This window comes from Candida jiufengensis, assembly GCF_024610255.1.
Source record: "Candida jiufengensis strain CBS 10846 chromosome Unknown scaffold1, whole genome shotgun sequence".
NCBI lineage: Eukaryota > Fungi > Ascomycota > Pichiomycetes > Serinales > Debaryomycetaceae > Lodderomyces > Lodderomyces jiufengensis.
In genome coordinates, this window is record NW_026261562.1 from 2,152,093 (window position 1) to 2,173,950 (window position 21,858).

The window sequence follows — 21,858 nt, forward strand, 5'->3', positions numbered from 1 at the left end:
CCTCTAACATCTTCACTAACTGGAAATAATGGAATTAAACATCTAAAATAAAATGGCAATATAATTTAAATCACACGAGTAAATAGCAAAGTAAAATGTTACACAAAACTGAGTTTTTAGACTTTTAAGTCTAAAACTTCTCATAACCAGATATAAAATTTTGATAGTAATAAGATTTTTTAATATAAATATGACGTTTTCAAAAGATTATTATTATAGATCAAGAGATAACAGTAGAAGATTAAAAGACGAGGGTTGAAGTTTTAAAATAAGCGATTCCATACGACAAGATCCAAAGTAATTGAAAATAGGAGTATTGAATTTTGATAAGAGAGAGTATTAAATCGAAATCTGTTACAAAAAATAAGCATATTTTTGAATTTTATTTTTTATTCTTTTTGTTTTAATAAAATTCTTTTCTTGCACAGCAATATTTTTTTATTTTTATTTTTTTATTATTATTAAAAAATTTTTATTATTATTATTATCAATTATAATTTCAATAATTATTTTATAAAAATGAATTGATTGAATTGAATGAAAATTATTTAGAAAAATTTTAAATAATCTAAGATATCATTTATATTTGTTCCATTCATTTCAATTCATTCAATCATTTGTATTAACATTTTATAATAAACATTATATAAATATATATCATTAATATATCATAATAGATTTCATTATCACATCAATATATTTATTTATTTATTTTATTTTTATTTTTATCAATTATTTATTTATAAAAAAGTTTAAATCTTAAAATTCAGGCAACCAAAAAGTTTTGAATTTTATATCCATCATTAATACTTCCTATCAGTAGCCTGATTAAGACATTATTAAACCTTGTAATATTAATTAATCTGTAATTCTTATCATCAATTTAATATATATCATCATTGATTGGAAAGTCTCCAAGATATCTATTAAAAAATACTTCATCATATTAATAATAAAATTGTCACAAGAAGTTCAAAATAAATCCTTCGTTAATAACTAATAATGAATAATAAAAACATGAGATACAATAATCTAAATCATGTAAATCAACATCATTTTAATTCATTAACTTTATCATTATCATCACCAAAATTACAATCAAACTTAACTCCATCGCCTCATTTTACAACAAATCCTTCATTAACTTCAATACCAAGATTTTATAATAAGAAATTAAAATTTATATTACCATTTTTAATAATAGTATTATGTATATATAAAACTTTAACAATATATTTGACTACAGAATTAAATCAACAACTACTAGAAAATCATGCATTAACTATAAACAAAATATCAGATTTTAATCCCAAAAATATTGCATTAGATTTATATAATTATTTAATTGAACAAAATCATTCCTTAGATTCCAAATTAGGTTCAAATGATGGTATATATTTTCATTGGGATGATTGGGTTGATTTAAGTAATGCAAATCAATTATTAAATAAAGCAAGATTTGTTTCACCTTCCGGTATATATTGTGATCATGCATTAATACAATATGGGAGTGTGAATGCACATTGGTTGGAAAGTTATGATACTAAAATATTTAGAGGGGCTGTAAATTTATATTGTTCGCATGATATACCCGAAAAAATTATTGTAACAACTGATGAATCATTAATTGAAGTACCAATAATTGGTAAAAAAAGGTTTGGTAATCATAAATCAATACCTGTAAAATCTGAACAATTAATTAATAAAATGAAGATTATAAATAATAATTTTAACATTAAAGAAAAAGAGGATAATCAAAATACTAATAGAAAGTCCAAATTTATAGTTAAATCAATTAAAAATTTACAAAAACAACAAATGGTAGAACCAGAGGATTTTATTTTTAAACCAGATATTGAAATTTTTAGTTTACAAGAAAAATTAAATGATCAAACAATAACAGCAAAAGAATTAAAATATCTTGAATTTTTAGAATATTCAAATAATCATTTGGTTGATAGTACTGATAGATATTTTAAATATGCATGGATTTATTCAGATGTTTTTCAAGGTAATTCTCATCATATTGCTTATCCTTTTTTCAAAAGATATATAAGTGATCGTGAAAGACAAAGTATATTACATCATATGATAAGATCATGGTTTCAATTCGCTGAAGTCAATGGATTTGCAAGTTGGATTAATCATGGTTCATTATTAGGTTGGGCTTTTAATGGATTAAATATGCCATGGGATACTGATATTGATATTCAAATGCCAATTGCTCAATTAGATAAATTAGGTCAAAATTTTAACAAGACTTTAATTATGGAAAATCCAAGATATGGTAATGCAAGATACTGGTTAGAAATTGCACCAACATATATAAGACAAGGTAATGGACGTAATCATATTGATGCTAGATTTATTGATATTCAAAGTGGATTATATATTGATATAAGTGCATTATCACATACTGAAGTCCCACCACCAACTGATGAAAATCTACCAGATAATTTGAAAACTATGGCAGTACATTGTAAAAATTGGAATTGGCATACATTAGATGAATTATTACCAATAAGACATACATTTTTCGAAGGTTCATCAGTTTACATTCCAAATAAAGTAAATCAACCATTAAAAAATAAATATGGTTCAAATGCATTAACAAATTATCAATTTCATAATCATAATTATCAATCAGATATAAGCTTGTGGGTAAACAATAAGATTTGTAAATCATCACCAAATTTTTCAAGATTTAATAAATGGAATCAATTAACTAAAAAAGGTGCATGTAATTCTAGAGTTTTACAAGATGAATACAATATTATAAAAGAATGTGCTGATAGACATCATCAATTAAATTCAGATTTAGATAATCCAATATTTTATAATATTGAAGAAACCGGTGATTTACCATTATTCAGAAAAGATGCTTTTGATTATTACTATGATATAAATAATAAATTAGTCAGTAACGATGATTGGTATATAAGAAATGAAATTTTAAGACCTGATAGACGTCAAAAACAACAACATCAAGAACAATATTCAAATTCACAACAACAAGAACCACCACAAGAAGTTTCCCAACAAGATATAGTACAACAAGAAATACTACAACAAGAACAACGTACAAAACAAGAACAACAACAAGAAGTGCAAGAACAACTTACACAACAAGAAGTACAAGAACAGCAACAACAACAACAGCTACAGATGAACACAATTAATAGCTAACAATCATAAACAAATTCTTCACACATAGCATATTCATTCAAAATAAAATCAACTAATAACTATCCTAGCATTCAAGAGTTTTTCATTTCAAATACATTATTAATTTTTCTTTTACTAATTAAAATTCAATTTTTTATGGATAGAACTATATACTAATGATAAACTAATTTTAATAACTAATAACTATCTAATTAATACATTTCATTACAAAATGAAACAATTTGACACATCTTTGTCTTTCTATGTTAAGCTTTTTCTGTATTTTTTCATATGTCTATTTTAAGCCTTATTTTCGAATTTAGCGCATAATTATTTGAATTATAATAATTTTAGTATTTTCTTATCGTATCGTAACTTGTTCCTGAATTGGTATACAAACGCGGCAAGTTTATTTAGCTACCAAATTTTGCTCAATAATTTTTCAAAACTTGAATCACATAAAAGTCGAATTATAAAAGATAATTCAAATCCTAAATTTTTTTCAAATTTTTTTGGTTTTTGCAAATCTAACTATTTTGAAAATCTGTTCTTATTCAACTAACGTAAAATCAAATCAAAGACATAAGTCACTAGAATTATCATCAATAAAAGCAATTAAAATTCAAAAATGGGAGAAAAAGTATTTATTACAGGTTCAACCGGATTTATCGCCCAACATATAGTTAAATTATTAATAGAAACAGGATATACAGTAATTGGAACAGTCAGATCAAAAGAGAAAGGAGAAGTCTTGAAAAAATTAGTCAATTTTGAAAATTTTAGTTATGCAATCGTACCTGAAATTTCAGCACCTGGAGCATTTGATAAAGTTTTAAAAGAAAATCCAGATATTGATTATGTTTTACATGCAGCATCTCCGTTTACTTATTTCACCGATAATCCAGAAAAAGATTTAATAGAACCTGCTTTAAATGGAGTTAAAGAGATTTTAAATTCATCATTAAAATATTTAAAAAATTTGAAAAGATTTATAATTACTTCAAGTGATTCTGCCATTTATTCAAATGTTGATGAAAAAAATAATTCATTGAAATTTGATGAATCAAGTTGGAATTTAATGCCAAGGGAATTGGGAACAAAGGATGCTATAACAGCTTATTATATATCAAAAGCCTTAGCAGAAAAACAAACAGTTGAATTTAGATCAATACATAAACCAGATTTTAAATTTGTTTCAATAAATCCATCTTATGTATTTGGTCCTCAAGCATATCATTGTGATCCATCTAAAATAAACGAGTCAAATCAAATGATTAGTGATTTATTAACCAAAACCAAATCAGGAGATAAATTAGATATAGAATGTGGTGGATATATTGATGTAATAGATGTCGCAAAAGCTCATATTTTTGCAATGCAAAGTGATAATGTTATAAGTGAAAGATTATTTATGAATAATGGACATTTTTCAACTCAAATGTTATTAGATTTAATAAATAAAAATTTCCCACAATTAAATTTAATAAAGGGGAAACCAGGTACTGGAAAAGAAGATATTAAAATCTTAGCTAAAATTAATAATGATAAAACTAAAAAATTATTACCTTGGAAATTTATTAGTTTAGAGAAAACTGTTATTGATGTTGTTAATCAAATTTTAGAAGCTAAAAAGAATGAAAGTTCAAAATTTTAGTTAATTTAAATCTATTTAAAAATGTAGTTTTGAGAGATTTGTCAATATATAAGTTTACTAGTTTTTATAACATTTTATAGAAGAAATATGATTATATTCATACATAGTTACGAGCGGAATAAACAATATAACATATAAAGAGGGAAATTGCGTGGGCTACCAAATACATTGCGCTAACGTGACTACTTTATAGCCTCTATTGAAAAGACAAAAAAGCTAATCTCCATACTTTTTATACCAAGTCGATCAAATAGCTAGTAACCTATCAATGTAGTTTGTCAATATGTTACTCCACTACAAATTTGAGGAATCATAAATGTATCTACAAGAATTATACCTGCTTGATATTGTTTGATATTGAAAGTAACTCTACTATTTATTAAAGTCAGCGTTTTGCATTGTTAGTGCTCAATAAATTGGTCAATTATCACCCTTCAATAAAATTCAATTTCGGTGATCGAAGTCCATACTTCTAAATCATCGGACTTATGCCAACTTCAACTTATATACAGTATATTAGTATAAAGAGCTGTTTTGTGTAATGTAAAGTTTTTTTGCGTTCTAGAATTTAAAATTTAATGAAATTAATTTTCTTCAAATTGTTACTAATATTTATTAAAAGAAGGATTAATGAGATATCTTTTAATTGTAAATCTAAACTGAGCTGAAGAAAAAAAGAGGGGCAAATGATTAAGTAAAATATAAGTATTATAAATTATCTCAATTAATTCAAATAAATCCGATCCAGTTTTCCCCATATATTGTGGAGGGCAAAATAGTCAAAAAAAAAATAAAAAAATAAAAAAAAATAAAAAAATAAAAAAAAATCGTTTAGAAAATAAAAAAAATAAAAAGTTTAATAAGATTCCAATTATCTATTTAAAATTATTATTTATAACCATAAATTTAAAGTTTCATAATTTAAAGTTAAGATCTTTATTTTTTAATAATGAATAAATTAATTAATTACTTAATAAACGAAAAAATTTGAAAGTTAAACCTGAGTTTTCATTTAATTAGTACCAAGTAATAGTTTGAACGATTTCTGCCAAAATATGAAATAATTTAAAAGTTTGACACAAATTAAATAATATTTCAAAAAGCACATTTTATAAAATGATAAATAAAATTAATGACTTTTTTTTCAATTTTTATTCTTTACATAATAATAAAAAATAATTTTTACAATAAAAACGCATTTTTAATAATATATGTAAAAGCATTTAAAGAGGAATTTTTCATTTTTAATTCACATGAAATTTTATTAATGTAAGTAATGTGATTCAATGATAATAATAATAATCTCAATAAATTGAAGTATAAAATGTTAATTCTTGTAAATATACTCACATAATTTATGGTGTAAATATTATGATGTAAATAATTGCAAATTGAGTGAATAATAAATTTATTCCTTCGTAAATTTATTTTTATTCTATTATAATATTTTTAGTAATACTTCTTTTAGTATACTTAATACTTCTATTATTTCTATTTCATTATTATTATTATTATTATTATGTTTGATTTAATCCTTAAATTATAAATATTTATCCGTTTGTATTAAAATGTATAATAATATGTACTGGATTAATAATATACTACACAGTTGTATAATACTTCTAAATAATATCTCAAATTAAATTCTAATTATAAACCTCAGTTTTTTCTTTATATATTTAATTTATATTCAATATTTAATTTATTATTATATAGTTCTTTGAATCTAATTTTGAAAAATTTATTAATAATCAACATATCTTAATATATTTATTCATTCAAATGATATAACAAATACCCATTCTAATAAATATTAAATCAATTTATTATCATCACGATCTTGTATAAGGCATATTTTTCAAAATTTTAGTTGTTAAAAATGAATTATAATGATTTCAATAATAATACCTATGATGATAGTGGTAATAATAATAATATAAATCAATTTTATCAAAATAACCTCAGTAATAATAATGACAATAATAATGCAACCAACAATAATAATACCACTGGCAAAAGCGAAAGTAATAATTTTAATATAATCAATGAAAACGAATACTATAATAATGATCAGTTTTTACAATTAAATAATATTGGAGAATTCTTACAGCAACCAACTCCTAATGAATTTTTATCAGAAGCATTTACAACCGCAAATCCAAATTCAACTACACATCAATACCAATCACAACTGAGACTATATAATCAACAGTTTCAACTGGGTAAACAACATTTTCAACAAACAACTCAACCGCAACAACAATTCCAAGCAGAGCAACCGATATCATTTCACTCACAATCTCAAGATTTATATTTTGGGAATTTTAATTATAATTATAACCACAACATTGATCATAATAATAAACATTCACTACTGACAAATAACTATGAATCAACAATGAAATATCTAACTCCGGATTCCAACAGTACCACTAATCCATCGACATTCAATTCGAAATATCAATCAACAATACAACATAATCCACAATCAAGTATACTACCTTCATTAAAATCTCAACAACAAGATAAATTAAATTCACAATCTCAAAAGTCACAATTAATACGACAGAATGAACAAAACAAATTCAAATCTGAACCTGAATCATTAAATACCGCAAACACTTCCAAACCATTTAAATCAACCTCGTCAAGATCTTGTGACATATGTAGAAATAAAAAAATCAAATGTGACAAATTAAAACCTTCATGTACAAGATGTCAAGAAAAAGGTATAACTTGTGTTTATACTTTAGTATTACAATTTAAGGAAGATGTTGAAAGTCAAGGTAAAAGATTTGGAAGAGAAGGTATAAACTCACACAATAAAATTACAACAAATGAATTCAACAAGAGAAGTAGAAAATCATATTATCAATTGATCAAAAATAGAGATCAATTAAAATTTATTAATTTTTTTAATGATGATATAATAAATTTTAACAACAAATTAACTCCAACTTTACAATCTTCAATTATACCACCAGATATTTTATCAGTAGATTATGGAACATTAGATTCAAATGTTTTAAATTTTGCAATAAAATATTATATTGATTTTATATCACCAATTTTAAATCCTACCACGAATAACAAAACAATCACCATACCAACTGTAAATAATGACATCAATAACATTTCAATAGAATCAGGATTAAATTTGAATATACTTGTTCAGTTATCAAACCAAAATACTTCCATTTTTTATTTGATGTTGAGTTTAGGTTCATTTTACCTATCAAAGTCATATAACGAACAAAAAGACAAACAACAAAAACAAATATGGTTAGATAGAGCATTTCATTTTCAGAATTTGGGATTAAATAAAATCAAACCAATACTTGATGATATATCAACAATATCAACTCAAAATTTTAAAGTCAGTGATATTATAATAGCATTAGTTTTATTAATATTATTTGAAATTGCAAATAATTGTAATTTTAAATGGATAGATTATTTACAAATTTGTAAAAAAATTATGAAATTAAATAAAATTAATATACCTACTGACCAAGGAGAATATAATTTATTAAAATTTGCATTAGAATTTTTATATTATCAAGATTCAGTTGGTCGAACTGCTTGTAAAGATGATAGTTTGTACATTGTTCAATTGGATGACGAAACTGAACAAGAAGTTAATGATTTCTTAAATTCGAGAAGTAATTCCCATAATAATCATGATTTGAATTTAGTTAGTTGGATGGGTTGTGATAGAAAATTAATTAAGATTATTGCCGATATAACCGATTTATCATTTGAAAGATTCAAAAGAACAATAAATGAAAAACAATACCTAGGTTTATGTAATGAATTATTGAATCAATTGGACGTGTTGAAAATTGATTATTTTGACTTTGATGAATTAATAGACTTTGAAGAAAATAATACTACTAATAGTAAGATAAATCAAGTTATATCAAATAATGGAATGAAAGAAGAAGAGTTTTATTTTTTACTATCTAACGAAACTAAAAGGTTGTCAACAAAATTATATTTAAATTGTTGCTTATTAAATATGACACCAGAAGACGAAGAAGTACAATTTTTGGTAAATAAAATTTTCAAATACTTAAAATTTTTAATTATAACCAAAAATTTTAATTGGTTTTCTACATTAATCTGGTCAATTTTCATAACATCATCAGAAATTTCATGTTTATCAAACAATTGTGAAACTTTGAGATATCTCACATTAAATTTATTAAATAGATTGAAAAATCTTACATTAAGTAATATTGAAAAAATTATTTTCATTATAAAAGAAATTTGGAAAAAAAGAGATTTAAATAATAGTGATTTACATTCTATTGGTATTATTGATATTAATCTGAGAAAATTCAAAAAGAGAAAGAAATATTTAGGATTTGAAAATGATTGGGAAAAATTTGTTGTTGATGAATATGGTATTGCTTTAGGTTAAGTTAAATTAGATTAGACATTAGTTTTGGAAATGGGACGATAATTTATTTATTTCTTTTGAAATGCTCATTTGATTTTTATTTTTTTGCAATATCTCTTAGCCTACTATTCAACTCGTACATTTCTTTGACTCAATTATAGTAATTCTTTATCCATTTTGACTTATAGGTTTATGAACAAGTTGAATGAATGGGTTGTACTAATGACTTTTCCCCAATTCCTCTAAATTTTTATTACTAGAAAGCCACCTAAGACCCTTTAAATTTTAATTCCGTTATTTCGCAAATTAACTTTGACCATACATTCCTAAACAATACAAAATTATCTTATCTCACTAAAAATCAAAAAAAAAGTTAAATTCTTGATACTACTTTAACTTCTCCACAAATTAAGATAAATGTTATCAATACATACCAAATATTCATATAAATTACCCAAACTATGTTATTGTCACTATAGAAAATACGCAACATCAGTTCCACAAGATGATGAACCAATGAATCACCATAAAAGATTAGATTTACATGATTGGCCTACTACAAAAAATCCAACCCCATATGAAATTTTTGGATTATCTTCCCAAGATATAGGGATGTCCACAATAGAATTAAACAAGATCATTAAATTAAAATATATTAAATTTGTTAAAATTTATCATCCTGATACTTCATTACAGCATCAAGATTCAGAATCAAACGTACTATCAGATGACATTAAGCGTAAAAGATTCGATTTGATTCAACAATCATATGATATATTGAGAGATGCAAGAAGAAGATCAGCATATAATAGGTTCAAAACTACATCTTGGGAGCAACAAGGCAAATACCAACCTAACCCTAACCCATGGTCAAAAGAAAATTTTGAAACTTATAGAAGAGCTAATGCTCATAGATCAAGATATGATTTCAATAAAGATGAAGCATTTTGGACTGCGGGGACTTGGAATGATTATTATCAAATGAAGTATCAACGATCTCCTCCAACAAAGGAAGAAATGGAAAAAAATAAATATAAAATATTGTTTGGAGTTGTTGCTTTTGGAGTATTAGCTTTCAGTTTACAATTCATGAATGCAATAGATAAAACAAATCAATATATTTTGGATACTCATAAGATGAATTTAAAATCAATGAAAGATTTAAATGAAAGTTATACTGGTAATGATATAAGTAATATTGATAATTATTCTCAAGCAAGTACAATAAAGAGATTCTTATTATCAAGAAGGTCAACTATGCAACTGAAGAGAAAAAATGATGACGATCCATTTAGCAATGAAGAACCTAGTGATCATGAATTATTGGTTAAATACGCTAAGGGGAGAGTAAATAAATGGGATAAAGCTGAAAATGAATGGGCTCAACAAAGGGTTAAACCTGAAGTCAATAGTGATTTTAAGTTTAGCGAAAGCACTCGTTAAGTAGAAAGCAAATATGTAGATGAGATATAATGATTATAAAATAAGCTGAAATTAAATGTAGAAATGGCTGCAACAAAGTCCTGTATGTAATTTTTTTCAGCGCGTAGATTTAACTATGTAGAATATGTAGAACATTATTAGTTTTTTTCTTATTATTATCAAGATATGACTAAACAACTTTGATACAATCAAAATTTGGCAACCAATAATTTAATCAAATATCAACAATCATTAATTTAAACCAACCCGATTTTAATATGGACTTTATGAAACCTGAAACAGTATTAGATTTGAACAATATACGTGAGGCATTAATACGTATGGAAGATACAATAGTATTTGACCTTATTGAAAGATCACAATTTTTCAGTTCACCTTCAGTTTACCTCAAAAACAAATTTAATATTGAAAACTTTCAGGGGAATTTTTTAGAATGGGCATTATTACAAATGGAAAAAGTACATTCACAAATTAGAAGATATGAAGCACCAGATGAAACTCCATTTTTCCCAAATCAAATATTAAATCCTATATTACCACCAATAGAATATCCACAAATATTAGCTTCATATTCAAATGAAATTAATGTAAATGATGAAATAATGAAATTTTATGTTGAAGAAATAGTACCGAAAGTTAGTTGTAAAGAAGGTGATCAATTAGAAAATTTAGGTAGTGCATCAACATGTGATATTGAATGTTTACAAGCAATATCAAGAAGAATTCATTTTGGAAAATTTGTAGCTGAATCAAAATATATAAATGATAAACCAACATATATAAAATTAATTTTAAATAAAGATACGGAGGGAATAGAAAAATCAATAACAAATAGTGCAGTAGAAGCAAAGATTTTAGAAAGACTTGTGGAAAAAGCTCAAAGTTATGGTATAGATCCTTCACTCAGGTTTGGTACAAATATCCAAAGTAAAGTAAAACCTGAAATTATTGCTAAATTATACAAACAATTTATTATACCATTAACTAAAAAAGTTGAAGTAGATTATTTGCTTAGAAGGTTAGAAGATGAAGATGAAGAAATAATCAATAGATATAGAAGCGAATAAATGATGCATGATATATGAGGTTAGATATGTTCTTGTTTAATGTTCAATTATTCTCGTGTGCCAAGTAAATGGTGTTCCAAAATTTGTTTCACTCAATTTTTAATCGACAATATATCTCTGTCTTGAATACTTGGAAACACATCCATGAATATTTTAGAAAATCTCTCGTAATCGATGAAAACAGACTTGAAAAAACTGGGAAAATGAGTTTCATCTAAATCCAAAGATTGACAAAAGTCCCTTATATTCTATGTTTTTGAAAGTGATAATAGAGTCCATAATAAATGCGGAGTAGAAATATTTTGAATTTTATAATGATTCGGAATAATGCATTGACTATATAATTTATATACAATAAATCTGGATACTGTGGAAATATATTTCTGTTCTATTTTTAGAACTTACTGTTAACGTCTAAAGTCTATTCAACGTTTAGAGATTTTTTTTTTAATTTTATTGGTCTTTATGGAGTACATAGTTCGAAATCTATACTGTTTAAGGTACGTTATGCGTCAAGTCAATGAATATAATGAAATAATTCAAGTTTTCCAATTGCAGTAAATATAGTTGATTTAATTATATAAAATTTTGTATTGAATAAAAATTAAGCTTTTTCAGTTTTACTTTAGTAAACTTTAATATTTTAATATATTATTTTATTGAATATGAAGAATATAAAATTACCTTAATGAGTTAAGAGTACGTTTCAAAATATTATTACTAAAATACTGCATTTTTTACAAGTTACTGTTTTCTACGAATTTCTATTATTTCTATTTTAAAATAGGGATTTACAATGATTTTGAATCAGGTATGATTGTGTAAAATCAAAAGCTAATTAAAATCTAAACATAATTATCAGTTATAAAAAAGAGACCCTTGAACGTAGATCTAGCTTTACCAGAATTGTAGTACATAATAGAATTGAATCTGATTTTGTCATTAATTGATATTACCATGATTGTAATAATATTACTTCTATGAAGGTTAATTTATCATTTAAAGAATAAATGAAAATTATTGTAATAAAACGTCAAAGTATATTTACAATATTTGTTCAACAAATATTTATAATAATGTAAATCAAAAAGTTTAAATAATAATCATAATCATATACTTAAGGCTTAAAACTATCATGTGCAAGATTATTATACTAATGGTTAGTTCAAGAATTGATTTCATATTATAAAAATTTGTTGATTTAAAACGTGTGCTAAAAATTATATCAATCACACCCTAAGTTTTTCGAGTCGTGTGGTAATGTTTTAGTTATTTAGCATTGTTTAGTAAAGAGTATTTGTTGTTATTATCTATTAAACAATTATATTAAATTTTAGATGTCTAACTATAATAAATTTAAACTGAAACTTAATGTGCACGTTTTAAGTTTTTTTTCTCTCAATGGTTTATTTTTAAACGTGGGGATTTATTTTCTTAACGTTTTTATTTTGTTTAATACTAAATGATTTTATTATTATGACGAATTAAGTTAATAACATTATATTTCTATAATTCTTAATTTCAATTGGAAACACGTCTAATATAATTTAAATAATTTTCAAATAAAATTGGTTTCAATTTTTCAAAATGTTTTTACAATCATCTTTTTTTTTGATTTATTTAATTTATATAAATAAGTTTATATTTTCATCAATTTTATAATTTTTCAATAATTTTATTTTTTTGGAAAAAACTGAGACACAAGTTTTTATTTTTGTACTTCATTATTAACCAAAAGTTGCAAAAGATTATTTCAATTTAATTTTAGAAATAATTTTTGATTTTAAAAGCTTATAAATATTCAATTAACAACCAAATTTTGAAAAATCATAAAACCAGAAGATTTCATTTTTTGAATAAAAAATCTAATACAGTCATTTACCTAATTTTCAACATAATAAATAAGTATTGGTATATTTACAATTGAATTCAACATTTAATATATTTATAATCAAATAGAATTTAAAGGATGCCTGAAATTATTTTAGATGTAATTCCATCAGGAATTTCACTTAAACTTTTTACATCAGTTTCATTAGTTTGTGGTATTTTAGCATTAGCAAAATTAAATAAAACAATCAATTCAATATTAGTGTTTTGTTGGGCATGTTTTGTAAAACCATTAATTCAAAAAAAGACTCAAAAATCCGGGAATAAGAATCAACAACAAAATTTAGAATTGTTTTATAAAAATCAAGCTCATATTTATGACAAAACCAGAGAAATCTTGTTAAAAGGTAGAAAAGAAACTTTAAGATTAGCTATAAGTCATTTACAAAAGAAGAAAGATATAGTTTGGATTGATATTGGTGGAGGTACCGGTTCAAATATTGAATTTATGGACAAAATAAGTTCAATTTCCAAAAATTTTAAAGCAGTCTATTTAGTTGATCTTTCACCAAGTTTATGTGAAGTTGCAAGAAAAAGATTTGAAAATCATCAATGGAACAATGTTCATGTTTTAGTAGCTGATGCTTGTGATTTTGCAATTAATTATAAATCTGCTGATTTGATTACTTTTAGTTATTCTTTATCTATGATTCCTACGTTTAATGCTGCAATTGATAATGCTGTTTCAAAATTAGATAAACAAGGTATTATTGCAACTGTTGATTTTGGTATTCAAAGTAATGATACCTCAATGGGTAGAATTAATACTCTTGGTGGTTTAGTTAACAGAAATATTCCTTGGATTTTAAGAAATTTCTGGAGAATTTGGTTTGAAGCTGATAAAGTTTTCTTAGATTCATCAAGAAGAAATTATTTAGAATATAAATTTGGTACCATCAAATCCATTAACTCATACAATAAAACATTAGGTAAAATTCCTTACTACATATGGATTGGTTGTGATAAATCAAGATCTTCACAAATTTTAAATAGATTAAATTGTTTAGCAACTGAATCACCATATTTAGCTCCAGCTTCAGCTAATCCAAATTTACCAGTTTCAAAAGGTCATGAAGCTGCTATTGCAAATTTACAAAAAAATTTACCATTCCCTTCAATTTATTATCAAAAGGAAGTTTGGAGAGTTTATTATGATGAATTAAATCCATTATATGAGCAATTTAAAAATCAATATATTTATGCTTTTACTTGGGAAGATCCAAGAGAAGATCACAATATCTTGAAATTTTCAAGTAATGATACTGTTTTAGCTATTACTTCAGCAGGTGATAATATTTTAAGTTATGCAACATTACCAGATCCTCCAAAAAGAATTCATGCAGTTGATTTAAATCCATGTCAAAATCATTTATTAGAGTTAAAATTAGCTTCATTTAGAGTTTTAACTCAAGAACAAATTTGGCAAATGTTTGGTGATGGTCATATTAATAATTTTAAAGATATTTTAGTTGATAAATTAGCTCCTCATATGTCATCAAATGCTTTCCAATATTGGATGGATAAAGGACCAAATACTTTTAGTGGCAAAGGTCTTTATGATACTGGTTCAACAAGATGGGCTTTAAGATTGAGTAGGATTGTTTTTAAATTATGCGGTATTTCAAAGTATGTCAGTGAAATGTGTACTGCAACCACTTTAGAAGAACAAAAAAGAGTTTGGAATGAACATGTGAAACCAGCTATGTTTAATCCAGTTGTTGGTTCATTATTGATTGGGAACCCAATTTTCCTTTGGAAAGCTTTAGGTGTTCCAGCAAATCAAGCAAAATTAATGGGTCCATCAATTATAAAATATGTTATTGATACATTAGATCCATTAATTGAAAGATCATTAATCTTAGATGATAACTACTTTTATTACTTATGTTTAATGGGTACTTATACAAGAACAAACTGTCCTGATTATTTAACTACAAAAGGTTACAAAAGATTGACTGGTCAAAAATCAGTAAATGGTGATATTCCAATTGATAATATTAGAATCCATACTGATTTATTAAATGATGTATTTGCAAGATTAAGTACAAAATCAATTACTATCGCTATTATTATGGATCATATGGATTGGTTTGATCCAAATGGAGTTGATGCTATAAATGAAATAACTGCTATAAAACAATGTTTAGTAAAAGGTGGTAGAGTTATGTTTAGATCAGCTGCAACTCATCCATGGTATATTAAAACTTTTGAAAGTTTAGGTTTCAAATGTGAACCAGCTGCTATAAGAGAAAGTGGTCATAGTATTGATAGAATTAATATGTATGCTTCAACTTGGGTTTGTACTAAATTAGAAGGTGAAATTGAAGAAGAATCAACAAGTGAAGAAGAAATTATTAGTGTTGAAAAAGAAAATGGTAAATTAGATGCTGGTCGTCGTAGAATGAGTAGCTTAAAAATTTAAAAATTTGAGAAAAGCTAAAGAAGAAGAAAAAAAGATGTAATTCATTATTTATTCAAAAATTTTGTTTATAGTTATGATTATGATTGAGATATGATTGTTATTATTATGGAGTTTTTGAAAGGTATAAAATTTTTTATTCAAAACACGATTGAATTTATAGAACTGAAATAGAAATTAGAGTTAAACTTGATCAATTGAACTATTTTCTCTTGTTAGATTTATCTTTTAAGTTCATCACACTAGTCAATTAGTCTTTTTCTCTTTGTATAAGTTTAAGGATTCGTAAATGTATAATAACTTAAATTTCTTACTAATAACTGAAAAAATATATTAGTAAGTTACCAATCTATTATAAGTATCCACAGAATTTTCTAAAATTTTCCTCAACTTATTACAACCACAACAACCAACAAAAATTTATCAATGACTAGAAACCCATTTGAAATAGTCTTTGCAGTCCCAATGGAGTGTAAATCATGTGTAGACTCAGTAGCAAACGCCCTCAAACCATTAGAAGGTATAAATAAATTCGATATCAATTTAAATTCAAACTTAGTAACAACTGAAGGATCATTACCACCTAGTGAAATAGTCAAAGCAATCCAATCAACAGGAAGAGATGCAATAATAAGAGGAACCGGAAAACCAGACTCTGCTGGAGTTTGTATTCTAGAATCATTTGATCCAAAAGATATACAACAACCAGTAAAAGGATTAGCTAGAATTGTTCAAGTTTCTTCAAAAGATGCATTTATAGATTTAACAGTAAATGGGTTACCGAAAGGTATATATTATCCATCTATCAGAAACTCGGGGAATTTATCAAGAGGTGCATTATCGACTGGTTCATTATTTTATAAATTAGACTCCATTGATGTAAATATTCCATCGAATTCATCAACAGCAATAAACTCAATTGGTGCAGCTACGACAACTAAAGAGGAATCGTATTCTGGTCAATCATTTTTATACGCTCATTTAAACGTTAGTGAATTGATAGGAAGATCTATAATCTTGTCAAAATTTCAAGATGAAATAAGTCCTGATAGTTTATGTGGCGTTATTGCTAGATCTGCAGGTGCTTGGGAGAATGATAAACAAATTTGTTCATGTAGTGGTAAGACTGTTTGGCAAGAAAGAAATGATGCTAAAGGTAAAGGGTTAGCTGTATAGATTCTAATTGAGAAATTTTAGATAAAATAATAGAGTTTTTTACTGTTCGCATTGATCTCTAAGCTGGAAAATACTTAGATTTTGCATTCGTCTTCTATGAAAGTTACAGCCCAAACCTATTAGATAGCTTATTCTGAATGTATTGACAATCAGTGTTGACGGTCGCTAAAAAATCTAAAACAATATCAAAACATTTCGATTTTGTAACAGATTTTAGATCGAAAAAAAAAAATCAGATTTGTGATTTACAACCTCCTATTAAATCAATAGTGAATCAACTTACAAATGAATAGATCACAAGTGATAACGCTACTAAGAGACCAACATGAATCAATAATACATAAGAGAATGATAAAATTGACTTCTTTGTCGATCAAACCATACGATTTAATTGAATATATATTTGAATATTTACAATCATTTGACAACCAACCAATAATAGAAAAGTTATCATTGCCATCAAATAATCTATATGAAATACCGTCTAACTTTGGTAGTATACTGAAAAACTTAAAGTATCTAGATTTGCATCAAAACCAGTTAACTTTTTTAAGTAATAATTTTATAGACGATTTACCATTATTAGAAATATTAGACTTATCTTCAAATAAGTTATCTCACCTACCAAACTCCATTTCTTCACTACATTACTTAAAAGTGTTATCAATCAAGGACAATGACTTCAAATATATCGCTCCAGAATTGGGAGAATTAAGAAATTTAGACCTTATAGAGTTGTCGAATAATCCATTAATCATGCCTTCAACTGAACTAATTTCAAATTTACAATCTCAAGGATCAGACTTGGAATGGGTGAGTGAGCTCAAAAACTATTTACTAATAAATAGTTCAATATTGTATCAGAAATTGGAGGAGTCTAAAGACGATCAATTTCAAACTATGGATCATTTTCATAGCTCTAATAATTCCTTACATATCACTCCACCAAGTATGCAGAGATCACAAAGTATTAGTGAGTCAACCAAAATTAAAACATCAACAAAAGCTTCTAAAAGAATGGGTTTAATAATAAAAAAGACAGATGAAGATGGAAATATCACAGAAGATATAAGTAATTCATCCATGCATTCAATTCCAAGGCATTTAACTCAAGATGATCCACCTCATTCTGCATCAGCTGTTGAAACTAGCTTCCAAATTTCCAGTCCACCACCACAACCTATGCAAACAAATTTAACAGCCCCCAATTCAACATCAACCTCACCATTAACAACACTTGTCAAACCAACAATAAGATCAAGATCAAATACAATGAAAGAAATTGATAAAATATTAGAAAAAAATGAAAGTGTTGATACTGAACATAAATCAAGTGCTTATTTTAGAAGACTATCTACTTTACAAGAACAACCTTCAGATGAAAGTGAGGGTAATATCTCAACTATAAAGCATATGCCAAGACAAACATTGGATCCTAACTTCAGACAACCACAGCCACAATCACAATCACAACCAACACCTTCATCGTCATTACCTCAAACTACAACAACGTCATCCCATATACCTATATCATCAGATGGATCACCCAATAGAGTAATACAACCTCCAAAGAAGCACACGAATCCTGTTATAATCAAAGTATCAAGAAAAGTGCTATTTTCATTCAGTGAACTACACTCATCGATTAGAAGATTTACTGCATTTTGTACTGATAAAAAGGTAACAATGAAGATGGTCTCATACCTATATGGTACAAAATCAAATATTGATGCATTAGTCGAAAATTTAGAAATCGTTGAAGAAAATGGTGGTAATTCTGAACAAATAGCACAATCATTACAAACTTGTATAGTTTCATTCAAGTCAATTATGAATTTGCTACATGAGAATATTACTAAATTCGTTAGTAAAATTGATGTTTGCTTCATAAGGATGTTGTACTTATCAATATTTGGGTCAATTAGTGAATTGCAAAATGCTTATAATTTACTCACAATTAAGTCATCCCCAGTAAAAGCATTGCCTACTGACTTGAAACAAAAATTAACTATCAATACTAACGTCGGATCATCGTTCAATGAAGTTGATGAAAAATTATATGCTACAATTGAAACTGCAATTTCAAATGCACAATCCATTTTTACTGATCTAAATAAGGATGTTAATAGAGGTGCAACTGCACATTCTGCTTCAGTACTGCCAAACGTTGCTTCAAAGATTAAAGATCTTGTAAGCAATTGTGGGTCATCTTTAGATGTCATTAAAAGATTAAGCACTAGACTTATCACGATCAGAAATAACCCTTCTCAAACTACAAAGAAAATATTTGCTGAAGAAATAAATCAGTTTTTAAAATCGATTGTGCAAATTTTGGCGACAGTGAAAGGAATCGTTGTTGATATTCCAATTTTAGAAGATGTACGTATTTCAATGTCAAGTATTACAAAAACTGCAAAAGAAGTTACATACATGTTAGAAATTTCGTCTTATAAAGCATTGTTAGCAGAATCAGCAAGTAATCCTTCAGTTCAACCACCAAGTTTTACACCAATATCGGCTCATGCACCAGCATTACCATCTACTGCAACTTTCTCCAACGGTCCAGTACCTATGAGAAATCCAATGATGCCAACAAATAATGCATCGACTGCCAATTTACAAGAACAAGATACATCATCGTTATCCATACAATCAAATGGTCCATTAACTGCTCCACCTCAATCTACGGGACAAATGTTTGCTAAAAATGGTATGAATCCATTTGATAAATTAATTATGACTAAAAATGAAGACTTATGAATATATACGAATTTTATGTGAGAAAAAGAATTTTTGTAAAAATCAATATCTAGAGAAGCTCTTTATAGGTAGCTAAACATTCTATAAAAATTGTATTTGTGAATCATGTTGAATCATGATGTAAGCTAATAATAACGTACGACAGCTACCAAACGAGCGGCTAAATTTTTTTAAGATCTATTGTATTCACTCATCATTAAGTAATGTTAATAAATCCGGTTTTTAATCACTAATTTAGCGTCAACTACAACTTTATTAAGATTAATGCCATTTGATGATAGAGATGCAGTTGGCTATAGAACGAGTATCAACTCGTTATATATGCTATTTTGTACATCCTTACTACCACTAGTTGTAATAGGAATTGCGTTTTTTTATTCAGGATTAACTCAAAGAAGATCAGCTTTAACTATGTTTGCATTGCCTTTAATAATTACACCAATGATTGTTTTGGATTGGTATATTTGGGGCTATTCTCTTTGTTATTCAGCTACTGATAATGGGTATATTGGAAATTTAAGTTATGCAGTATTGCGACAAATTAAAGGGACCATGAAACAAGAATTTACAAATAAAAGAGGTAACGTATTGGTCATCAATCATTTTTTATTTAATATGTTTTTCAAAATTATTTGTGCTGCATTAACTTTTCCTGGATGTATTGCAGAAAGAGGTAGAATTTTGCCCATGTTACTATTTTTATTCATTTGGTCAATTATTATTTACAATCCAGTAACTTATTGGTTTTGGAGTGATAATGGTTGGTTAAATAAGATGGACGTTTTGGATTTTGCAGGTGGGAATTGTGTTCATATTGTATCTGGTTTTACTGCATTAGCTTATTCATACATTTTGGGAATAAGGAATCCTAAAATTTTGTATAATTATCGTCATGCAAATACGGGACATATCATGATAGGTACATTTTTAGTATTTTGTGGTTGGTGTGGATTCGTAGCTGGTTGTGATTTTAAATTTTCATTCAATTCATTATTTATTATTTTCAGTACTATTTTAGCTGCAAGTACTAGTGCTATTATATGGACTGCAATTGATTATATTATTTGTGGTAAAAAATTTTCAATGATTTCTTTTTCTTCTGGAATCATGACAGGTTTAGTTGTTTTCACACCAGGTGGTGGATATATTACATCTGATGATGAATTTTGGAAACCTATTGTATTTGGAGTTGTTGGTGCTATATTGTGTAATTTAGCAACAAGATTAAAATATTATTTCGGCATTGATGATGCTTTGGACATTTTCGCGATTCATGGAGTTGCTGGTATAGTTGGATCACTATTAACTGGAATATTTGCTAATAAATTATATGGTTCAAAAGGTGGTTGGGTTGAAGGACATTGGAAACAATTTGGGTTTCAATTGTTGGGGATTGTTGTAACGAGTGCATATGTTTTTGTTTTGACTTGCTTCCTTCTATACATCATTGATTTGATACCTGGATGTCATTTAAGAATTGATAAAAATTTCAATAGGCGAGAGAGGGAGAAAAGAAAAGCAAGAAGATTGAGCGAGGTAGTTGAAACACAACAACATGAAAAAATTTCTGATTCACTGGGTGAAGAAGAAAGTTTAGACCATTGGGAACAAATGGAATTAATGGGAATGGATAATTACGAATTTAATGGAGAATATATGACTGACTATATTGAATTTATAAAAGTTATACTGCCAGAAGATTACGAAGAATCTATACTTAAAGAAGAAGTGATTTTACCACCAATTGAAAACCATTCTGGTAATAGTTTTCAAACGCATCAAGATGGAAATCTAACTAAACGAGAATAGACGCACTAGAACAATTTTAATTTTAATGACCTTACGAGTACATATGTAATAAATAAAACAATAATTTAAATTA

The 21,858-nt window shown here is 26.2% G+C and overlaps 9 protein-coding genes across 9 annotated transcripts; all 9 read left to right on the forward strand. All coding sequences in view use genetic code 12, as the record gives it.

Annotated features, from left to right (window-relative positions):
- Positions 1–1,017: 1,017 nt before the first annotated feature.
- Positions 1,018–3,186, forward strand: KGF54_004687 (uncharacterized protein; the record flags this gene model as incomplete). Its single annotated transcript, XM_051765412.1, has 1 exon — positions 1,018–3,186. One exon carries the CDS (start codon positions 1,018–1,020, stop codon positions 3,184–3,186), a length of 2,169 nt encoding a protein of 722 aa, XP_051618729.1.
- A 607-nt stretch (positions 3,187–3,793) lies between these two features.
- On the forward strand, positions 3,794–4,819 carry GRP1 (Grp1p; the record flags this gene model as incomplete). Its single annotated transcript, XM_051765413.1, has 1 exon — positions 3,794–4,819. One exon carries the CDS (start codon positions 3,794–3,796, stop codon positions 4,817–4,819), a length of 1,026 nt encoding a protein of 341 aa, XP_051618730.1.
- A 1,879-nt stretch (positions 4,820–6,698) lies between these two features.
- KGF54_004689 (Zn(II)2Cys6 transcription factor) lies at positions 6,699–9,242 on the forward strand (the record flags this gene model as incomplete). Its single annotated transcript, XM_051765414.1, has 1 exon — positions 6,699–9,242. The coding sequence occupies one exon, from the start codon at positions 6,699–6,701 to the stop codon at positions 9,240–9,242; it is 2,544 nt and encodes an 847-aa protein (XP_051618731.1).
- A 396-nt stretch (positions 9,243–9,638) lies between these two features.
- On the forward strand, positions 9,639–10,664 carry KGF54_004690 (uncharacterized protein; the record flags this gene model as incomplete). The annotated part of the gene is made up of 1 exon (XM_051765416.1): positions 9,639–10,664. One exon carries the CDS (start codon positions 9,639–9,641, stop codon positions 10,662–10,664), a length of 1,026 nt encoding a protein of 341 aa, XP_051618732.1.
- Positions 10,665–10,921: 257 nt separating this feature from the next.
- On the forward strand, positions 10,922–11,731 carry ARO7 (chorismate mutase; the record flags this gene model as incomplete). Its single annotated transcript, XM_051765417.1, has 1 exon — positions 10,922–11,731. One exon carries the CDS (start codon positions 10,922–10,924, stop codon positions 11,729–11,731), a length of 810 nt encoding a protein of 269 aa, XP_051618733.1.
- A 1,969-nt stretch (positions 11,732–13,700) lies between these two features.
- BTA1 (Bta1p) lies at positions 13,701–16,043 on the forward strand (the record flags this gene model as incomplete). The annotated part of the gene is made up of 1 exon (XM_051765418.1): positions 13,701–16,043. The coding sequence occupies one exon, from the start codon at positions 13,701–13,703 to the stop codon at positions 16,041–16,043; it is 2,343 nt and encodes a 780-aa protein (XP_051618734.1).
- A 423-nt stretch (positions 16,044–16,466) lies between these two features.
- On the forward strand, positions 16,467–17,216 carry CCS1 (copper chaperone; the record flags this gene model as incomplete). Its single annotated transcript, XM_051765419.1, has 1 exon — positions 16,467–17,216. One exon carries the CDS (start codon positions 16,467–16,469, stop codon positions 17,214–17,216), a length of 750 nt encoding a protein of 249 aa, XP_051618735.1.
- Positions 17,217–17,501: 285 nt separating this feature from the next.
- SOG2 (Sog2p) lies at positions 17,502–19,976 on the forward strand (the record flags this gene model as incomplete). Its single annotated transcript, XM_051765420.1, has 1 exon — positions 17,502–19,976. One exon carries the CDS (start codon positions 17,502–17,504, stop codon positions 19,974–19,976), a length of 2,475 nt encoding a protein of 824 aa, XP_051618736.1.
- Positions 19,977–20,240: 264 nt separating this feature from the next.
- KGF54_004695 (uncharacterized protein) lies at positions 20,241–21,785 on the forward strand (the record flags this gene model as incomplete). Its single annotated transcript, XM_051765421.1, has 1 exon — positions 20,241–21,785. One exon carries the CDS (start codon positions 20,241–20,243, stop codon positions 21,783–21,785), a length of 1,545 nt encoding a protein of 514 aa, XP_051618737.1.
- Between the last annotated feature and the right edge of the window lie 73 nt (positions 21,786–21,858).